This window comes from Tachypleus tridentatus, chromosome 13 (genome assembly GCF_004210375.1).
Source record: "Tachypleus tridentatus isolate NWPU-2018 chromosome 13, ASM421037v1, whole genome shotgun sequence".
In the NCBI taxonomy this organism is placed as follows: domain Eukaryota; kingdom Metazoa; phylum Arthropoda; class Merostomata; order Xiphosura; family Limulidae; genus Tachypleus; species Tachypleus tridentatus.
Genome location: NC_134837.1, coordinates 74,503,013 through 74,524,868, shown reverse-complemented (window position 1 = coordinate 74,524,868; position 21,856 = coordinate 74,503,013). Strand labels below are relative to the sequence as shown.

The window sequence follows — 21,856 nt, the reverse complement described above, 5'->3', positions numbered from 1 at the left end:
ATGTCAGTATAGTTGTCACGTTGCTGGCTTTGCCAGCATTTTTTTTTTAACGAAGCATCTGGTAAACAGATTATAGTATTATAAAAAACTGAATTTAAAGTTTCATTTTCTGTATGGTATTAATATAGTTAGTAAAATAAAAAGTTATAATGCGTTTAGTAGTTCTTTCCGTGTCAAAGTAATATCTGAGGTAGTACTAAAGAAAGAAAGGACAATGACCTTCCTTCTGTTTAACGCCACTAATTCCTGTTCTTGGAACACATTAAAAGTGTGTGTATGTTATATTTTAGCCCAACAGAATTACCAAGAAGAGATAATGAAACAGTTCAAAAAGACCGTTACAGATAAGTAAAGCCTTAAGAAGTCAGTAATCGACATCTGTTTCCGTTTATAAGCATGTATTTACATACACGTGTCTTATCAGCGGCACCGAGTGCAAGAAGAGAGCGCGAGCGAGCCGAAAGCCGTAACCTTTTAATGTGCATTTTAGATCCTTGGCAGAATATGTATTATTATAGGCCGGGAAAAAGTGACACATTCTAAATTACCCTGGTCACGTGACACATGAAATAATGCGTTAATCGGATTGCAAATGGAAATTGATCATTGAAAATGCCAACTTTGAGAATTTAGTAAGAACGCCCTCCTCTCGCGTACGTGATGTTAATCGTTTCATTGGATTTTTAGGATTAAGTAAAGGTCTATATCCAAGTTCCCTGCCATACCTGCAGACATGTATTGTGAATTATAGAACTAGTCTATCTTTCAAGACTGTATTAAAGCGTATAATAAATGAGTGGGTAGATTTGACTGTGTACTATTTTTAATTGATATACTTTTTTTAGATAGATGTATATACAGAAGAGGCTGAATTCATCAAATTTGATTAGTATTACCCGAGTAAGCGCGACTGCATAACGTGAGCTGCAGATATACGTACGTAGTTGTGTAAAACGTGAAATACGAATATTTATCTGCTGTACGTAGTATCGTCTGGCAACAAAGCCTTGATCTAAGGACTTGGCACTTCGTAGCTTTTGTAGGCATTTACATATATGACATAGGAACAAAAATGATCATAGAAGATGCATAACCCCAGAAACGTACGAAACACATCCTATCATAATTAGTTACGATTTACCGTCTTTGACATCATAACTCATTAAGGAAAGAAATTGTTGACTTGTAAAGAATCAGTTTTATAATAATAGATTGCAAGACAAATGTCAGATTTTATTTATGATTTACAAAATGCTTCGTGTGATATATCGATTGCGTGTGTGCTTTAATATTCCTGTTATTTTACAGGTTACGAATAACTAATTATTTTGACTGAGAGTTTATGCACCGATATAGCAATGGGTTAGCTTATGAAGACAGGATTACTGAAAACCCACATAAGAAAGATTGGCGGTCTGTATTATACTTGTTTTCAAAAGCATTTTCAAAATTATCTGTTTTCAGAACCAAAATTGGAGTCACATTATATATGGAAGATTTAGCTATATTCAAGTTTCATTTCTAACACCGACTTCAAACTCAAAATTTCACGACTCTCTTGATCAACTCGAAAGAAATGTTGATTAGTTCGTTTTAGACGGTCAGACTTCACAATCACTTCATTTGTTATATATATATATATACGTACTATTTTCAACCATTAAGGTCTGTCGTTAGTATTTGAAATAAAATCCAGCTTTGAGAAAAGTGAGATGCATTTCATCTACCGCCTTAAATTAGCCAGGTTTTATAGAATGGTAAACAACTGAAACTTACCGTGTCCAGTTTTGATTGCTTATTGTTGTTATATCCTACTTTGTAAATGTCTCCTTCTAAATGACTACAAACTAATGTGCCTGTAAAATGGTGTGTGTGTGTCTATATATATATACAAAATAATGTGCCTGTAAAATGGTGTGTGTGTGTGTATATATATATATATATTACTGATTTCATTTGGCTGTTTTATCAACCATATTCATTTTTATATTCTATTTTAAGTTTCAAATTACACTAAAGCAAAATATAAATAACGTGCAATACACTAGATGCGTGCATGAACAAACATACAAACGTCATAATGGTTTCCATCCTGTGCTGATTTAGGCCAGAAAAAATAGGTAATTGTTCTTCCTTAAAAGTGATCAATCATTGTCTGTTATAATCTTTTTCAGTTTACATTCATTAATGTATGTAGTTCTATAACAGACCAGTGCAAATATTTTCGTTTATCTTCGTCTAATAACAACCGTCTGGTAGGCTTAATCTTTGATTTAACCGCGAACAAAAAGAAAAAAAAAGGACTGGCATTTCTTGACGTTAAAACGAACATTTTGTGTTGTCAACGAACTTCGTGTAAGCACCATTTACGAACTCTTCGTGGATTTGTGAGTCGACAGTTCTACTGAACAATTTTATTCTTCGACAAAACTTTCCCTGTTATACTAACACCTTTATCAGACTTCTAATGTGGCTCAGTTAACTCCAAATAAAAAATAATTTTATGGTGAGGACGGTACAATAAAAGACATTTAGTTCTGTGTTGTAGTGTGTCACTGATAAAAGAAGGAGGTTATATGTTCGTGTCGTAAGCTTTAACAGGAAAACAAACTGACTGGTTTTAATTAGATCAACTTGCATCTGATACCATGGTTATTATTTATTTCTTGACAATATATAGCAAACCCAGTTCAATATGGCATATACGTTTTGTGAACCAAAGCAGATATAGTTTAGTATTGTTAGAAAGTTTTGTGAAACAAAGCAGATATAGTTTAGTATTGTTAGAAAGTTTTGTGAAACAAAGCAGATATAGTTTAGTATTGTTGGAAAGTTGTGTGAGACAAAGCAGATATAGTTTAGTATTTTTAGACGTTTTGTGAACCAAAACAGTTTTGTACGGACGTGGAAGGTGTTTAAAGAAATGATTTTACACTTTCATAAACTATAGTGTTCAGGGATATTGTTATCCTTTTTCTCTTCTCCTGCGAAATGGTAGAATTTTGATAAGCTCGTGGGGCTGAAAATAATTTCAGAGAGAATTCGTATTTACTGGTAGAGAAATTTGGCAGATATCCTGTGGTCCGTGAGGCAGGGAGAAGATAAGAGGCTGGTGATGAAGACATTGGTGAGCAGCAAGACAACAGTATTCCACAAAGCATGAATGCCCTACAAACAAGATAACCTAGTGGCTGGGATATGTAAATCCAGTGCCCTGGCTGTCATTACAAAGTCCAATAGTACTAGAAAACTTGTTGTGAGTGTGTGTGATGTGTGATGTGAGGGATAGGGGGAGATCTCCGAGAAAACCCACTTTCACAGGACAGGCTGAATAATCTATCTGTATCTGTCCCGTGCCCGGAGCTGAAGATGAATCATCATAAATGGGTTAAAACAACTTTGAGGTGTTTTTAAGTTTATCTAATTGCTAAGTATTCGTTGAATGTATAATACGCTGAAGGGCGGTGTTTAATGGTTTTGTTTGGAAATCTTAAGGCTAGTTAAGAACTCTGTTTTGTTGTATTTATAGTTTGTTTTTAATACTGCTGGACGTGTTGAAGGTGACTTGACACCTGTATTTTATTAAGCAACGTATGTAATCTGAGTAGATTTTTATTATTGGTCGTGGTTTGCAATTTTTGTTTTGCAATTAGCCTTAAATTCACTGTACGTTTGGTGATGAATTTGTGAATGTACGTGAAATGTTCATCTCCATGTAAGGTGGTTGTCGAAGATAATGCCTAAAAACTTGGCTGTGGGACATAATTTTATTTCGGTATCGTTTCAATTGAGTTTTATTTTGTTAACGTTTTTGAAATATTTATTAATGCCGAAATATAATTCTCATTGTTTTGAATGGTTTAAGCATTACTATTCATTTATTGCACTGATTAAGTATAGTGTTGAGAGATTTTGGTATTGTACCAGCTACTATTAAGGAGTTTCGCGAAACGTTCTAAGCAGGAATATCGTCAACATATTATGAGAAGTGTATGTGTGTTATGTTCAGAAAGAGTAAGTTACTTTGAGAAGGAATATAAAGGATTGATGAGAGGACAGAGGCTGCTGTAATGCTAAATAGTTTTGAGGTGGTGTTATCAACTTAACTGAGACTGTTGCAGAGGATGTCAGGTGTCCATCTGAGGACTGTATTATTTATTATAATATTGTGTATGCGGTATCTCAGGACATTTTGACAGACAGAAACGAAGGCTTTCTTTTTGTCTTGGAATTCAACTAGAGTAGGAATAACTTGATTGTTATTAAACAATTTATGAATGGATTTATCTGGTTAGATGGTTTACAGTTTGTCTACCTTTACGGAAGGAGTTTTGGATGTTTGGTATCAGATGATGGTTTTCACGAACCAAAGCAGATATAGTTGAGTGTTGTGAAGACATCTTGTGAGGCAAAGCAACTATGGTTCAGTGTTGTACACACATTTTGAGCTTCGAGGCAATTATATTTCACTATCGTACAGACCTTTTATGAACCATAACACTTACACTTTTATATTGTACAGACGTTTTGTGAACCAAAGAATCAATACGTAAGTGCTGTACATGTATACCAAAGCACCTGTTGTTCAGTATCGTACATACTTTTTATGAACCAAAGCATCAATACGTAAGTGCTGTACATGTATACCAAAGCACCTATTGTTCAGTATCGTACATACTTTTTATGAACCAAAGCAACCATAGTTTAATGCTGTACAGATGTCTTGTAGATATAGTTTAGCGTTTCACACAAGGATTGTGAACCAAAGTGACTATACAGACGTCCTGTGAACCAAAGCAACTACAATACACATACGTATTGTACAGACGTTTTGTGAACCATAACCACAGTTTATTGTTGTATAAACGTTCTATGAATCAAAGCACCTATTATAATTTAATGTCGTACAGACGTTTAGTGATCGAAAGCTGCTATTAATTCGATGTTATACAGACGTCTTGTGAACTAATGAAGTTATAGTTCAGTGTTATTTCCAGACATTATAGTTGAGATTCAAATTTCAAGATACAATAATTCGTTCCACACATGTAGATATAACGACTCAAACCCATATTTCGTAACATAGGTGTTAATTTCATATTTTGAAAAGAGTAGTTTCTTTCTATAAATAAAGTTCAATCCCACATTTCTAAACATAGTGGTTCAATCCCACATTTCTAAACATAGTGGTTCAATCCCATATTTTTAAACACACGAGTTCTCCCCAGACTTCTAGATATGTGTCCCAATTCCACATTTTTAAGTGTATAAATGATTCAAACCACGTTTACAGTGTTATGTATTATAATTTATCTCGGACGAGTCTTCAATTTATTATGTTACGTACGCCGTATACTTCGATTTCAAATAGCCGGAAATTTTAATTTAGAAGGTAATTGAATGTCAAGAGTCAATTTTAGGATATTTGCCAACAAGACTGATACACGAAATTTACTTTATAACACAAATATATATTTTAATATACAAACATCAATACAACTTATAATAACGGTTATTACAAATAATTGTTTTTGTACAAGAGTTTTATAACAATAAACAATACTGAGTCTTCTATCTGGTCTGGAACTGAATCTTTTATTGATGCTGATACATGAGTACACTTCGCTTGACGGGAAAGCTAGCTAACACTAGTCTTGACTGGCTTGTAGCGGTTTACAAGCTCACTTTTCATCGAGGAAGATATCTAATGTCCTTGCAGAAATACTAACGTCTGAAGTTAATTCTCTGAAGTTGAACGGTTTGTAATGTTCGAAATCTATAAACGTTCCTGGTCAGATATCTGTAATTTTTTGATTAATAAGCGATTATCACAATTATATTGTTTGTTTGTTTGTTTTTGAATTTCACTAGCCGTCCCTAATTTAGCAGTGTAAGACTAAAGAGAAGGCAGCTAGTCATCATCACCCACCGCCAACTCTTGGGCTACTCTTAGGTTAACGAAAAGTGGGATTGATCGTCTCATTATAACGCTCCCACGGCTAAAAGAGCGAACAGGTTTGGTATGACGGGGATTCGAACCCTCGACCTTCAGATTACTAGTCGAGTCCCTTAAACACCTGGCCATGCCGAGCCCTACAACAATTAAACAATATAGTTAAAAACAGTATAAAAATAGGGCAAATTTATGTAACAAAGAAAGAAATAACTTAAAACATTTTAAGAAGATAAAAAAAGAAGGCTGTTTAAAAATATATACAAAGCTGAACCGTTCGTTTATACCTAACTGACTTAAACAGCTTAATTAAAAATTAGTTGTTTTTCGATAATTGTTCATTTATTGGTGATAGAAGCGACATAATGTAAGACAAGTACTTTAAAGTGCTCAAGAGAATGATCAGTTGTGTTAAAATGCCAGCTACAAGTTTATCTTGGTGTTTAATCAAGATTCTACGTAAGTGTTCTCGTGTACGTTCAGCGAGCATTCAACTGATTTATTTTATGTAGAACTGATCACAGCTGTTACAAATAATACAATAAACATTTAGATGTACAGGTGAAATGACTATTCACAGAATACATTGACTTAGGACTTCTGACAGATGTTCTATGATCAATGTAAAGGTAAGTGTTGCATCTGCTCCTCTGACAATTACATGTACCAATTTGAGTAGCAGATGATAACTGAATGTTATCCGAAAGTTGACTATGGACGAGTAAATCTTTAACGTTAAAGTCTCATTTGTAAGAAATCAGAGGCTTGTTGGGGAATCAGTGGTACTGCCTTTTGTTTTGACGTGAAAGCTGTCATACAATGTATATGTTGTTTGTGTGTTGAGTGGGTGAAATATAAGTGTAAGGGATATTTATTGATGATCAGTGGAAGTAGGAGTGTGTTAGTTGAAGCGAAATTGGACACATGTAGTTGGAAGTTTAGAATTAATTGTCTACAGGGTTGGTGTTATAATTACTGACATAATTTAATCTAAGCAGATTCTGAAGACTAAATTCGGATGTTTATTGTTAGGATGTGAATTAATGCGATGTAGTGAAATAGGACAGCCACATTTTTAGAACAATTGGATCAAATTGATAGAGCCTACATGACTTGGTGAGCTGTGATTTGAAGATGTTTCTTTTGACTTGTGAAGGGATGGCTGGAGATTAAATGCAAATCGCTATGTGTTTGTGATGTACAGACGTCGAGAGCTTGCCATCATTAGTCACGGAATTATTTATGTCAAGAAATAAAATGGTTTGGTGAGAAACCGAAAGCGTGTATTGGAGTGATGGGTGAAAGGTTTAAATAAATTGGATAAAGAGAAAAAATTAATCATTACTGTATGTATCTATACTGACAATATCATCAGTATATCTACAGTATAAGGTAGGAATGGTAGCTATGTAGTTACAAAATATACAATTGTATGAAGGACTAATTTTGGTTCCCAAGATGAAGACCTTTTAGTTGCTTACAAAATTCGATGTCAAAAGAAAAGATGTTTAAGGATAACACTAATTCAGCTAATCTAATCATGGTGTCAGTGGATAGGTCTAGGGTATCCCTTCTTTCAAGGTAGTGTTTTAGGGCCTTCAGTCCATCTTCATGTGGAACGGAGGTATACAACGACATTATGTGAAGTGTGAATAAAGTAATCGAATCTGATTTTCATTTTAAATTCGCAATTTTTTATAAGGCGTCACTGGTGTAAGTAGGGAGTTGATGAACTGATGGAGTTCAAATGGAATTTAAGTAACGAGAGATAAATTTTAGTAGGGCAGCTGCATGTTGAAACTGTTGCTTGACAAAGAACGTCGCCAAGTTAATACATTATTATAATAGGTTTTAAAGGTGATTCTTTTCTCTTTTAACACTAATTTATTTTATAAATTGCTGTGTATCACCATAGTTCAAATGGGAAATGCAAAGTTACAACGATATTCAATTTTTCAACGCGCAATATATGTTATTTTATATTCTTGTGAAATCTGATAATAAAGCCGTTCGACTCACAATCTGCTCTTTGCGGGATCAAAACAAGTTGCCAGATATGTTCGCTCTTTCAGTCTGTAAGGCGTCATAATGTTACGATTCTTGGTAAAAGGAATAGTTTAATAGTTGACAGCAGGTGCTGTTAACTAGCTGCTTCCCCTCTTTTCTATTGACTCACAGTTAAGCCCGTCAGTAGGTTTAACTCCCCTCAGATTTTTGAATCTTGCGAAATGTTATTACTCACAATGAGGCTTGTGGTTTGATATTTAACTCGATGGACTGTGAATCCGAGGATTCTTGGTTTACGTCCCGTTGCCACAGAAATTCACTTTCCGCACTTCGGGCTTTCGGGTCGCGGTTGCGTTATAAGAGTGACTATCAAAATTTCAATATTTTAATATTGTAGCCAAGAGTTAGTGGAGAGTGCCACTTTTCCTCTATTCTTCCAGTTCAAGATTAGAACAGACTAGCGCAGGTGGCGCTTGTGAATCTTTGCGTGAATATCCAACAGCAACAAACCTGCAAACAGTGAGGCTACACAATATATTTCTTAACGTAATCTGATTACAACATCTTTTGTTTTACTGATGTATTTATTTTAAAAAATTAAGCCCCCCCAGTAGTCTGAAAGCCTATAACACTAACATCTAGGTTTCGATGCCTGTGTTGAACACAGCACAGTTAGCCCATTAGCTTTCCTCGTAACAACATGTAAACAAAATTAAAGCTTACTTACAATAAGTAAAATAAACGACTTAAATATTGAGACATTATTGGACGAAAATATTAAGGCTATCCAACAAAATGAAACAACTTTAGGTAACATCTGCTATCGATACTCTCCACTATTCCTCGAAATGTAATTTATGACTTTCGTATTCATATTCTCCACATTTAACTGAGTGTACCATACTTGTTCTGTTAGAGGAAAACCTCACCATCAAAACTCTCCGGTGCCATGATCAACAATATTGCCATTAGCAAAATGAGTATCAACTTGCTCTCTAACATTCTAAAGACAAATTAGCTGCCGTTGCACGATCCCGTCACAGTATTATCCATTTATTCAAATCAACAGTTCCGCATTTTTGAGGCCCGGCATGGCCAGATGGTTAAGGCAGTCGACTGGTAATCTGAGGTTCTCGGGTTCGAATCCCCGTCACACCAAACATACTCGCCCTTTCAGCCGTGGGGGCGTTATAATGTGACGGTCAATCCAACTATTCGTTGGTAAAAGAGTGTCCGAGAGTTGGCGATGGGTGTGATGACTAGCTAGCTGCCTTCCTTCTAGTCTTACACTGCAAAATTAGGAACGGTTAGCGCAAATAGCCCTCGAGTAGCTTTGCGCGAAATTCAAAACAGACCCGACTGTATTTTTGAAAGGGGCGACAAAAGCAACGCTGATTTGTCAGAATATCAAGCAAATTATGTATGAAACATGATATGGTTTGGAAACGTCCTTTGCCATGTCGAAGTTATCATTAATTTTCGATGTCCTTTTGTTGTCCTACGTCAAGTACTTCTAACGATAGAATCACTTTCAAAGTGGTTTTTTTTTTTTTTTAAATAACTCCTGTTTTGGAAGGAAATGAACCTTCTTTTATTTCGAGATCATTATTAGTAACATAATATAATGCTTAGAGACAGCAAGGAACTTGTTGGTCCGTCTTGACTGTCTCATCCTCTAAGCCAAACTAAAACTATTAATTAAATAAATTAAAAATATTAATACAGCTCTTGTCATTCATATATCTATCAAGCTTTTTTTTACACTTACTCAAAGTTACTGCCTCCACAATGCAGCCCATTCCACAGGTCAACCACCCTATCTTACGAATAAAACTCTCTTTGCTGAAGAGAGCTTCTACCTTCTCTGAATCTATGTTTGTGCCCCATAGTTCTGTAATTTCTGTTATTCAGTATGAAAAGTGTTGATGCATCAACGTTATCAACAATCTTAAAAAATCAAATCCCTTCTAACTCTCTTTTTCTCAGGAGAAAATAATTTTAAAGATCTTAATCGCTCCTAATATGACAACCCCTCATTTCAGGTACCATTTTAGTAACCCTCTTCTGAACCCTTTCCAACAATTAAATGTCTTTACTAAGGTAAGGAGCCCAAGACTGGACACAATACTCCAAATGTGACATATGCAATGAAATTATAACCTCTTTAGATTTGTATTTGATATTTCTGTAGACACAATCGAAAATCCTATTTGCCCTACACTACCAACAGTTCACTGCTTGGATAGCTTAAGAGACTGATCAACCGTTACATCACAGTTATTTTCTTTCATGACATAGTTAAGGTTATTTCCATCCAAGTTATACTTATAATTCAAATTATGATAACCCACATACAATATCATGTATTTATTATAATTAAAACCCATCTGCCATTTATTTGCTCAATTCATTAAATGATCCAAATCCTTTTGTAAAAAAAGCAGCATCCTCTTCACAGCTTGATACAATCAATGATCAATTGTATCATGGTGTATGGCCCGGCATTGTCAGGTGGATAAGGCACTCAACTCGTAATCTGAGGGTCGTGGGTTCGAATCCCCGTCGCACCAAACATGCTCACCCTTTCAGTCATGGGGACGTTATAATGTGACGGTGAATCCCACTATTCGTTGGTAAAAGAGTAGACCAAGAGTTGGCGGTAGGTGGCATAGATTAGCTGCCTTCCCTTTAGTATTACACTGCTAAATTAGGGACGGCTAGCGCAGATAGTCCTCGTGTATCTTTGCGCGAAATTCCAAAACAAACAAACAAACCAAACCTAGGTGTACTCAAATGTTCACCCTCTAAACCATTTCTGAATTCGAAGTAAAGAGTAAATTTAAAATAACATTATTTGAAGAAAGTTCCTTGACCAATTGCCACAAATATTTATCATGCTTTGGGCATACTGAAACCTCTTTAATAATTTTTAAGAGTTACCACAGTATACACTGGGAGTTAGAGAAATAAAGTGTTACGTCTGTGTAGCAAGTGTCAGCAACATTTCCAACTTTAAGCCTGTTCAGTACTTAAGATAAAATTGATTAATGAGAAACACACGTTATATAAAACTTTCTAATAGACCAATGTTATAACCATATTTGAGTAATTCATTTCATATTCATAAGTACTTGGTGTGTTACGATAATTGCTAACATAGTATTTACCACAGTCGCACATCTTCGTGACAGAAAGGTTACCATGCAAGAAATAAAACAAAAATTGGTAACTTACAATGAAATACTTCTTCTGTAGCTCAAGAGAGCTAGTAAGGGTATTAAAAAATTTTATTGAAATAAATTAGAGAACAACGTTTCGACCTTCTTAGGCCATCTTCATGTTAACATGTTTGATTTGTTTTGTTAACTTGAAGATGACCTAAGAAGGTCGAAACGTTGTTCTCTAATTTATTTTGATAAAAGTCTTAATACCCATACCAGCCGTCTTGAGATACATTTTTAATTCAAGTGGGTTTCTCGTCATCATGAAAAAATACTTCTAAAAATAGGTTTTTTCTTATGCACAGAGAAAAAATTCATCCTGTTTCAATTGGCTGTTGAACAGGATGAAAAACTTGTTATTTGTGTCAGGACCAAACACAAGTTTTATGAATGTGATAACTACGCTCCCTTGTAAGAGAATGAACATCCAATAGCATAAGCCTTATTCACTGAAACTAACTACGATACGATTTCCTCAAAAAAGTAATTTAGCAACAGTATTAGTAAATATGTTAAACTATATTTAAAGCTATAGAATCTTAATTCGAAATGTTTATCCGTAACATGTATGTATTGGTTTATTGAATTAATATATAGAGGATAATAAAAAACAAACAATGTCTGCGTATAATTCAGATTAAGCGTATTTTCAGACATTGGACATCATTGTAGGTGACTTGTGTTTAGCAGGTCCAAACTATGAGTGCAAGGGTCACGTTGCCGAAAAACGCGATATTCATTATGATGTCTAATCTCATTATTCAATCACACAAAATTAACCAAAGAGTTGGAGGTGGATAATGTTAATGCCTTCCTTCAGTTCAAAATTAGAAAGGCCATGTGTAGATTATGAAATAATCAATCAATTATATATAAGTATACGTGTAATTTAAGGATAACTAAGTATCTGCTAATCCATATAGGCCATCCCATCCACTAAACTGAACTTTAAACATAAATATAAAACACTAAAAGCCAGCACTTATCATTCAAGTAAATTAACTGCATCTATTACATCTGAAAGCAACCATTCCAAAGGGTAACCACCCTGTTAGAAAATAAAGCTGTCTTAGCTGAAAATGATTAATATTTTTTTCACAATTCATATTTGTGTCCTCTAGTCTGACCAATAATTACGAGAATATATTGCACCAACACCATCAATTCCCCTTACAGTTTTAACCACCTCAGTTAGATCCCCTCTACTTCATTTTTCAAGAGAAAATTTCAGAGACCTTAATCTGTTATAGTAAGACAAGATTTCCATCTAAGTATCATCCTATAAACCACCCTCCTCTGAACTAGTTCCAGCAATTCAATGTCTTACCTAAGGTAAGGCGCCCAATACTAAAGACAATTTGCAAATACAGCCTAACCAGTGACTTATACAATGAATTTATTACGTCTTTAGACTTCTGTTCATTACTTCTGTAGTGAAATCCTGTTTATGCTATCAATAGCGATAGCAGATTGTTTGGATCACATAAAATATTGACCAACTTTAACACTAAGATCCTTTTCGACAGAGAAATTAGAAGAGTATTAGGTTTGTTGGTAAATAATATCACCCACAACAACTTGGTAAGAAGTCTAATTGGTTTTTTAATCATATACTAGTTTGTTACTGTAAAGAGTTTAAGGTCGTTTTTATCACCTTATACAATTTAGTTGATTTCCATAGTAGTTGCTTCAAGGAATGCAATGTTCTGAAAATCAACTAAATTTCCACTTCATTTTGAAGAAACAAATTGTTTTCGTTTAGAAAAATGACAGAATATTGAGAATGTATACCTGATGCCTTTGAATAATTATTTTCACTAAAAACTACGCCTTAAGAACAGGTACGCTAATTTTATTTTTCACTTTCTCATAGGCGGAGCTAAGTTCACAAGGAGATGACTTTACCCGCCAGATGTGGCATATGTATGCCACGTTTGAAGAATTGGTGGGAGACCATTTAGACCCTCATACACAGAAATCACGTTGTAAGGAAAACCTGAGTGACGACGAGGAGAACAAGCGATCGTTCCTTCCTCACACCTATGTCGACAAAACAACGGTCACTCGAATCAGCACAGAAAGAATAGTTTCTCGGGGATCGTCCCTTCCAGACGTCCGACTGGACTACACCCCCACCAAACAATCCCACCGTGTGTCATCTATTTACGGGTCCCCCGGAGTCAGGCGGAAGAGGATGAGTGAAAGTAATCATCATTCTCAAAGACAGAGCCATCTTCAACACCATCGCAGTCGATCAGAGCCTTCAGCCAATCCGTTGCTTGATACTATTAGTGTACTGACGTACGATCCATGTGATTCAGATGACTATTACGACTTGGCTACCGTGTATCAGCAGCGCCGTCTCACAGTCAAAGAAAAAGGAGAAGAAAAGACCAGAAGATCCCCATCTAGCCATCATCACGGTGACGGAGACAAAGACTCTATTGGATACGCAGGCTCAAATTCTATTGATAGCGGATATAAAAGTCTTTGCCCAACACCGGAGATCCCAGAAAGCTTTTATTACGGACCAGAAGGGAAAACCGTTAGTTCATCAGGGTCCAGTCGAAGAGGAACATCTTCAGATGCTTCAAGTACCAGCTCGTCTCCGAGCAAAAATAAAGATAGTGTCAAACCGAAAATTATGATGGGAACAAAGGTAATGGGAAGACAGTGCCAAAGACTTCAAATTGGGCATTCTGTTGGCTCAAGGCGATCCGAATCGGCTCTGTATGACGTAAATCTGGACCATCTCATGTATTTACGACAGTCCTTACTTAGTGCCATCCAGAAGTGTGAGTCAGTGTCGTCTTCATCTAGAGATAGTAGTCCAACAATTACCAATCGCTCCTGTGGCTCTCCTGCAAAACTCGGTGGTAGTAACAGCCATAGCCCCAAGCATCAGCGATCACCCCAGCTGGATAGGAGGAGGACGGGTCCTCAAACATTAGAGGTCATGGAACACAAATATCCTCAGCACGAGCTATCAGGAAATGTCACTTCGACTATGTCGTCATCTTCTGGGTCTCAGTACCACAAAACAGTGCGATTTGATACTGATGTGAAAGTTACTAAGAAACAAGGTCCGCGGATCACCAGTAATCATTCCAAGTCAATTTTGAAAGATTCCTTATGTGCTAGTCTGAGATCAAATTTCGAATCAGGTTCGACTCTCACTCCGGACTGTACGCTAGAAGAGGAAATCGATGCTCTACTTTATGGGAAGGCGGAATACTACGACATGGAAAACGTGGACGATTTTCCTTGCAGCTATGTGACGATGATTGAAGAAAAATACCGGTGTGGAAAAACCAGCGTAGCGAAAGTGAAGAAGTTGAAAGGTGAGTTTGTTTGTTTTTAATGCTTCATTATATCATATTTCTCAAGAATTAAAATGGTGACGGTCGTTAAATAGAAAACAAATCACCATATATTTCGTTGGTGTGAAGATAACATTTGTTTTCCAAATGGTACGCAGAGAAACTCAGTCGACGATTTCCACAGACACTATCAACCTAACATACTGAAATCATTATTGGGGTCTCTGATTGAAAATTATGCGTCTTTGAAGAACACGTAAAGTCTAATAAATGTATGTCTAATATTGGATAGAAATTCCTTTAGTTAGGGAGCGAACTTCTATATCGGATTTACAAAAATGAATAACAATTCTATAGACTTTCCGAAACGCTACTTTAGTTTCTTTCTAAGCATGTTATTTATCTAGGAGAGTTTAATTTGCTTCATAGAAGAACGTACTTTACAAATTATTTGTGGAATATTAGTTTAATTATTCCTTTAATGTTAAAAAGCTTACAAACTAAAATAAGTAACCTTTCGTGAATACATGTGCAAGACTGTTTTCCCCTGACCTTCATCGTGTCATTTCTTAAATACGGATTGTAAAAAAACGTATGACTCTTGCAAAATAGTTTAAATGAAATAACACCTTCGTATTTATGTATCTGTTCATGAAAATGTGTAATTGAATTTTCTGATTTTAGTGAAGGACTGTCAAATTGCAAAATATTTTCAGTCAATATTTAGTTGGACATCATACAACACAATAATTTTAAACTATTTAGTTGGATATTATAAATTGTAATACTTTCAAACAATGTTTAGCTAAATATAATATATTGTAATAATTTCAAACAATAGCTAAGTAAAGTACATCATAGTAATTTGAAACAATATGTAGTTGTATAATGAAGGTGACAGTTGACAAAACATAGAACATTTTATTTACAAGTTTAAAAGTTTTGAAATAACTTATGCCATCATAAACGAAATCTGAAAATTGTGTTACAAGGATGATTATTACTACAGTTATAATATAATACAATGTGATGATGATTATTACTACAGTTATAATATAATACAATGTAATGATGATTATTACTACAGTTATAATATAATACAATGTGATAATGATTATTACTAGTTATAATATAATACAATGTGATGATGATTATTACTACAGTTATAATATAATACAATGTGATGATGATTATTACTAGTTATAATATAATACAATGTGATGATGATTATTACTACAGTTATAATATAATACAATGTGATGATGATTATTACTAGTTATAATATAATACAATGTGATGATGATTATTACTAGTTATAATATAATACAATGTGATGATGATTATTACTACAGTTATAATATAATACAATGTGATGATGATTATTACTACAGTTATAATATAATACAATGTAATGATGATTATTACTACAGTTATAATATAATACAATGTGATGATGATTATTACTAGTTATAATATAATACAATGTGATGATGATTATTACTACAGTTATAATATAATACAATGTGATGATGATTATTACTAGTTATAATATAATACAATGTGATGATGATTATTACTAGTTATAATATAATACAATGTGATGATAATTATTACTACAGTTATAATATAATACAATGTGATGATGATTATTACTACAGTTATAATATAATACAATGTGATGATGATTATTACTAGTTATAATATAATACAATGTGATGATAATTATTACTACAGTTATAATATAATACAATGTGATGATGATTATTACTACAGTTATAATATAATACAATGTGATGATGATTGAGAAATCGTCAATGAAATATTGTGACCTGTGATTTCAGAATGTGAACTAATAGATGTGTGGCTGGGTTTAAGAAGTGGAAGGCTAGTTCTATTAGATATTTCAACCACCGTGTAATATATATAATAAACGTTATTTTATCCATTCACTTTTTTTCCTTATAAGTAAATAAACTAATGATTATGTTAACTAATAATTCTAGTAATAATCATCTGTGTAACACAATTCAGATTTCGCTAATGGTTGAGTAAGTTTTTCCGAAACGTACAAACTTGTAAATAAAATGTATTTTTTGTTAATCGTCTCTATCTCCATTATTAAACTTCGGTTTCGCCATCATGAACCCATTGTTAATGTTTAGTTGGGTGTCATACATCGTAATCATTTCAAATAATATTTAGTTCAGTATCGTACGTCATAATACTAATGACTATTATACATCACAACAACATTGTTTACAATCGAGTGAAAAATTTACCAATGTTCCCGATGGATCTTCTAAGGTATATTATTTTCTAGAAAGCTGCAATGTATACTGCTCTTGACAACGTTGTTTGGTAATAAAGGACAGCGTCACTACATTGTTGGTTTAAAAACAACAACAAAAGGTTACTGATTCATTTCTAAATATTTAAACAACTCACGAAAATTGTATGCACATGATAATTAATTCTTAATTATTTAATAAATACTCAACTGATTAAAATTAAAATTACTGTTCGATCTGGGTTGTTTAAGCTACCTACGTCAGTGGATTTAGGCTGTGCATCGGTTTTCTAGTATAACGGGAACAATGAAACACATGGTGCTTTTTAACCATATCAACATGTTGATGACACTCGTAGAGATAGATGTGAAAATTCGAACGGTCATTATCCTCAAAGGAATGCTAGGGTTTGCTGTAGTAGGTAGGAGTTAGGCAAATATCTGGTGAGGAATAGTTAAGTTCGGTAGGAATGGAGTTGAAGCCATTCGTAATTATTAGTGCGTGCTTGTCGTCTCTCCTACCCATCTATCTATCTTCCAAGTGAAGGGACGACACTAAAATGTTGATGTTTGTGTATGGTATGGCTTCCTTGGGCGAGATGCAAGTAAGAAAAAAAAAGCAATGTGGACAAAAACAAAATAAAAACAAAGGTATGTCAGGTTTCTGCTGGTCCCTATAATTTAGAGTGATACCTGCCATCATATAGTAGTAGACTGGGTACACCTTCCTGTGAACGCGCGAGGACCAGTAGCACGTGGCCCCTCCCTGCCCCCTATCACGTGACGTGTTCCACACGCAACCTCTTACGTCCCATTTCTTGATCTTTATCTGTACGTGCGCGCGAGGAATTTTAAGTACTAAAGTCTTCAAAGCAACGACGTGATACTAGTAGACCGTCGATGACGTCAGCAAGTTTCGCTTCATCTGTTCTCTGCTTTTCTTTTCTTAGAAGAACGCAGCAAGCTTATCGTTTATTGGATAACGTCAAATTATCTCGTTAGATATGAGAGAGTACCTTAGCTTCCTGAAAAACACACTTCTCGTCTTTTAATAACAATTAGGGACAATCTTTATTGTACATTGTGTGTGTGTTTCTTTAGAAGCTGCTTCCCCTTACCTCCAGTGGCACAGCGATATGTCTGCAGACTTAAGACGCTAGAAACCAAGTTCCGGTACCTGTGGTTGCAGAGCACAAATAGCCTATTGTATAGCCTTGCGTTTAATTACAAACAAACAATACAAAAAAGTTTAACTAGTAGCAAAGACGTTTAGTTACGATTGTTGTAATTATAAATTATTGTCGAATCAAGGGCACACGTTTCTGGTGTTTAGAAATCCCCAAATTTCTAAACTATTTATTTCCAGAATTTTTTTTACATTTTTTATGTTGTTTATGCGTCAAAAAATATTAAGCTTTACAGTAGCTATGAATATAAGAAATTAGGCTAAATTAAAAAAGCAATTCTCACACTATTCTATGAATGTAAACTGTTGCTAATGGGTCTAAAATGGCAATACAGTATTTTCTGTGCAGTTGGTTAGGCGAAACTTTTCGGGGGATTAGGGACCTAACCAACCAACATAAAAACTTTACAATGTCAGTAAAAACTAAGTTTGTTTTCGATGGGTCTTAATAGTAGGTTCCCGCTACGACAGCGGTAAGTCTACGGATTTCGAGTGGTCAAATTGGGGGTTCGATTTCTCGCGGTAAAGACAACAGGTAACCCGATATCGTTTTTGAAACACACACTTGATATTGATGTGTTACGAGGGAACCAACGTTTGGGGGTTTATGTTCGTCAGAGATACTGATAGATTTTTTGGCCCTTGGGGTGATTGATTTATGTTCTGGTCGTTAGCTGAAAGTATGATTAATATTAACGGGTACATATGTTGTTTGAAGCGCCAGAAGGCTACAGTTATGTGGTACAGACTTTTTCCTCATTCCTAAACATTTACTTCAGGCTGATGGAGCAACTCTATTAAACTATTGCATTTTAAAGTATGTTTGCTTGTTTTTTAATGAAATTATTTTTATTATTTTTAAGGGATGCTCATGAGATCCGTTATAAATGTGCCTATTCTCGGTGGGATTACATACCATGAACTAAACAGTCAGGTCATAGACCCCAAGGTTGAGGCATAACCCTCCTTAATTTGTAGCTGCTGTCCTGAGGGAGGACAACCAGCCAGCCAGTAGTACCCGCAGCCTACACGACTATCGTAATCGAATAGCAAGATTGGCTATCACTTTCTAAGGCGCCCACAGTTGAAAGAGCAGCGCAAGTTCAGCAAATATATCGTGAAAAGGGAAGGAAAAAAAAAAAGCCACCATCACAGTAGACCCCTACTTATAGGACAAATCATATCGATAAATGTACGAAAATAGCAAATGGGCATTGCCCTGAAAAAGGTCTGAGTAAATTCAGACCACTCTGACCCTAAAGCAGTAGCCACTACTCACACTGCATGATCATAAAAGTGAGGGAAGGAGGAAGAGGTCAAAGCGTACCTGACCCTCCAGGGTACGTAAGATTCATCCAAATTCTGAGAGAAAGAGTATATTGTGAACTCGAACCTTAGACCTTCCGATATGAAAACTCGGGACGTCAATCACCCACCACATTAAAATAATTAAAATGTTTATATGAAGAGCACGACGAGTAGACTTAGTCAGAAAAAATATATATAGTAAGTGAAAATTGAATTTGGCGTTGTATGTTTAGTGGCTTCTAATAGCTGATATTGGACTGATGACTGAGAGAATATGTTTATCAAAATTGATCGGTAAGATATGCCAAATATTTGTCATGATGTGTTTGACAAATAACAGTCTGAACGCAGGTGTTATTTGGAAATTAATGGCACGTGTTTCGAAAATAGTGACATGATTATGAGAAAGAAAAATTACCTATATCATGTACATTATGACAAGTGTTGTATATTTGGTACGTGCGACTGATAGTAGTGGCATGATCAGTCACATTTGGCAGTTTTTGATGCATGTTTTCATATGACCATTATTTTTATAAGTTTATGAAAGAATATGCAAACTTAGTCGATATATTGGGAACACTACTATTTATTTATTATAGGTTTTTTTAATTTAAAAATTACTTGAATTTAATGAGTCACAGTTATACATTTTAAATTAAACTTCTGAGTTTAGAGAATACATTTGTGACGGGTACTTACTGTTTACTGATTGACTTCGGAATACCTTAACCCGTAAACAGTGGGAATGATGTAAAAACCAGCATCAACTGATGATGGACGCCATTTAAGGTTAATAGACTGATCATCCTTGGTACATAGCACATGTTGGTTGTTACTACGGCCTTTAAGAATGTACAATAAACGTCTGTCGTGACTGATAATTGTTTTTTGTGTCTGATTTCGGAAAGATGATGCTGACAAAGACTTCTTAAATTCTGTGTGACCTCGGTAATACTACGGGAGTTACATCTCTACTTTTCTACCCAGATTGCTACATAAATAACTTTTTTAAATCCAATACTTTGTTTTTGTGGGAATTGAGAGGCCTAACACTATTCAAACCCTGAAAGAACTCAATTTCTAGTTTGTTTTGTATCTTACAGTTGAAACTAAAAATTTACACTGAACAAAAATGCCGAAATTAAACTCTGCTCGGTCAACTGTGAAGAGGTTGGGGCAATCAAAATTTGTGTACGCTTTCTTATTTTACATACAATTTAATAATTACCTCATCTGATCGATTTTTTCCTTTTATTTTTCCGAAAAAAAAATCGCAATGCTTCTTTTATTATTATGGGTTTGGGTTTTTACAGTTATTACTTAGTCCAAAAGTTTTTTACACTCTTTTATCCTAAAGAAATTAGGATTAATTAATAGATAAATACTGTTTACAAGGTGTAAAAATATTGTTAGGCTTTTCGGATGTGGAGCCATGATTCACCAGACTGTTAAGAGATATTATAGTTTTACACGATTAAATAAACAGACAAAAATGTGTACCAGCCTCTGAGGTAGAAGGTGACCTTTATTCACCTTATTTTGCATAATACAAGTAGTATTTAGTACCGTGTCTTGTAACTAGTGTGCAGGTGTTGATCACCGTGTTCAGATGTTATCTTTGGATAACAACTTTCTTGCACATGTGGAGGACAATGACGTGTTCTACGATGGGCGTGGCTGATATTACAAAAGACCTGTATAATACATATGGTCATGTCTTGAGGTGGCAAATGCATAGTGTAATTGTACGGTTTTTTGTTGTTGTTTTTCTTTTTTAATTTTGGATCTGCTAGTTGTCAAGTGTTTATCACCCTTAACATGAAACAAAGAAAAACGTACGTGTGGAAAATCAAACTACGCCTGAGACGTTAAAAAAAAAGAAACAAAGGTGTAGTAAGTTGGGGAAGTTGCCTAGAAGTATCAACATTTTCAAATCGGCATTTTCAACAGCGCAGTTAAAGATAGGGTAAGCATATATGACTATTCATTGTAAGAGCTAGCAGTGTTCTGTTATATTTTTAAAAAGAAATTATTTTAAAGAGCTCTAGTTTATTATTGATAATTCATTGTTAAACATTAAATTGTTCCATACCAAAGACTAAAGAAAAAATGTAAGTATAACTATTATTTCTTATGTGTTTAAATATAAATCAAATGTCTATATGTTTATTTCTGAATTTCGCGCAAACCTACACAAAAGCTATCTGCGCTAGCCATCCCTTATTTATCAATGTAAGACTAGAGGGAAGGCAGCTGGTCACTACTACCACTCAATGCCACCTCTTTTACCGACAAATAGTGGGATTGATTGAAAGTTATAACGCTTGTACGGCTGAAAGGGCGAATATAATTGGTGTGACGGGGATTCCAACTCTCGACCTTCAGATTACGAGTCGATCGTCCTAACCACCTGGCCATATTTGTTTTGGTTTGTTTTGAATTTCGCACAAAGTTACACGAGGGCCATCTGCGCTAGCCGTCCCTAATTTAGCAGTATAAGACTAGAGAGAAGGCATCTAGTCATCACCACTTACTGCCAACTTTTGGGCTACTCTTTTACCAACGAATAAT

General features: G+C 34.8%; 1 protein-coding gene across 2 annotated transcripts in view; it reads left to right on the top strand.

The window, feature by feature from the left end:
- Positions 1-21,856, top strand: part of LOC143237928 (uncharacterized) — a 273,555-nt gene that overhangs the window by 237,889 nt on the left and 13,810 nt on the right. For both annotated transcript variants that reach the window (XM_076477682.1, XM_076477683.1), the window contains one exon: positions 13,055-14,522. In XM_076477682.1, the coding sequence (XP_076333797.1) occupies positions 13,055-14,522 (1,468 nt within the window). The remainder of the gene's footprint in view (positions 1-13,054; positions 14,523-21,856) is intronic.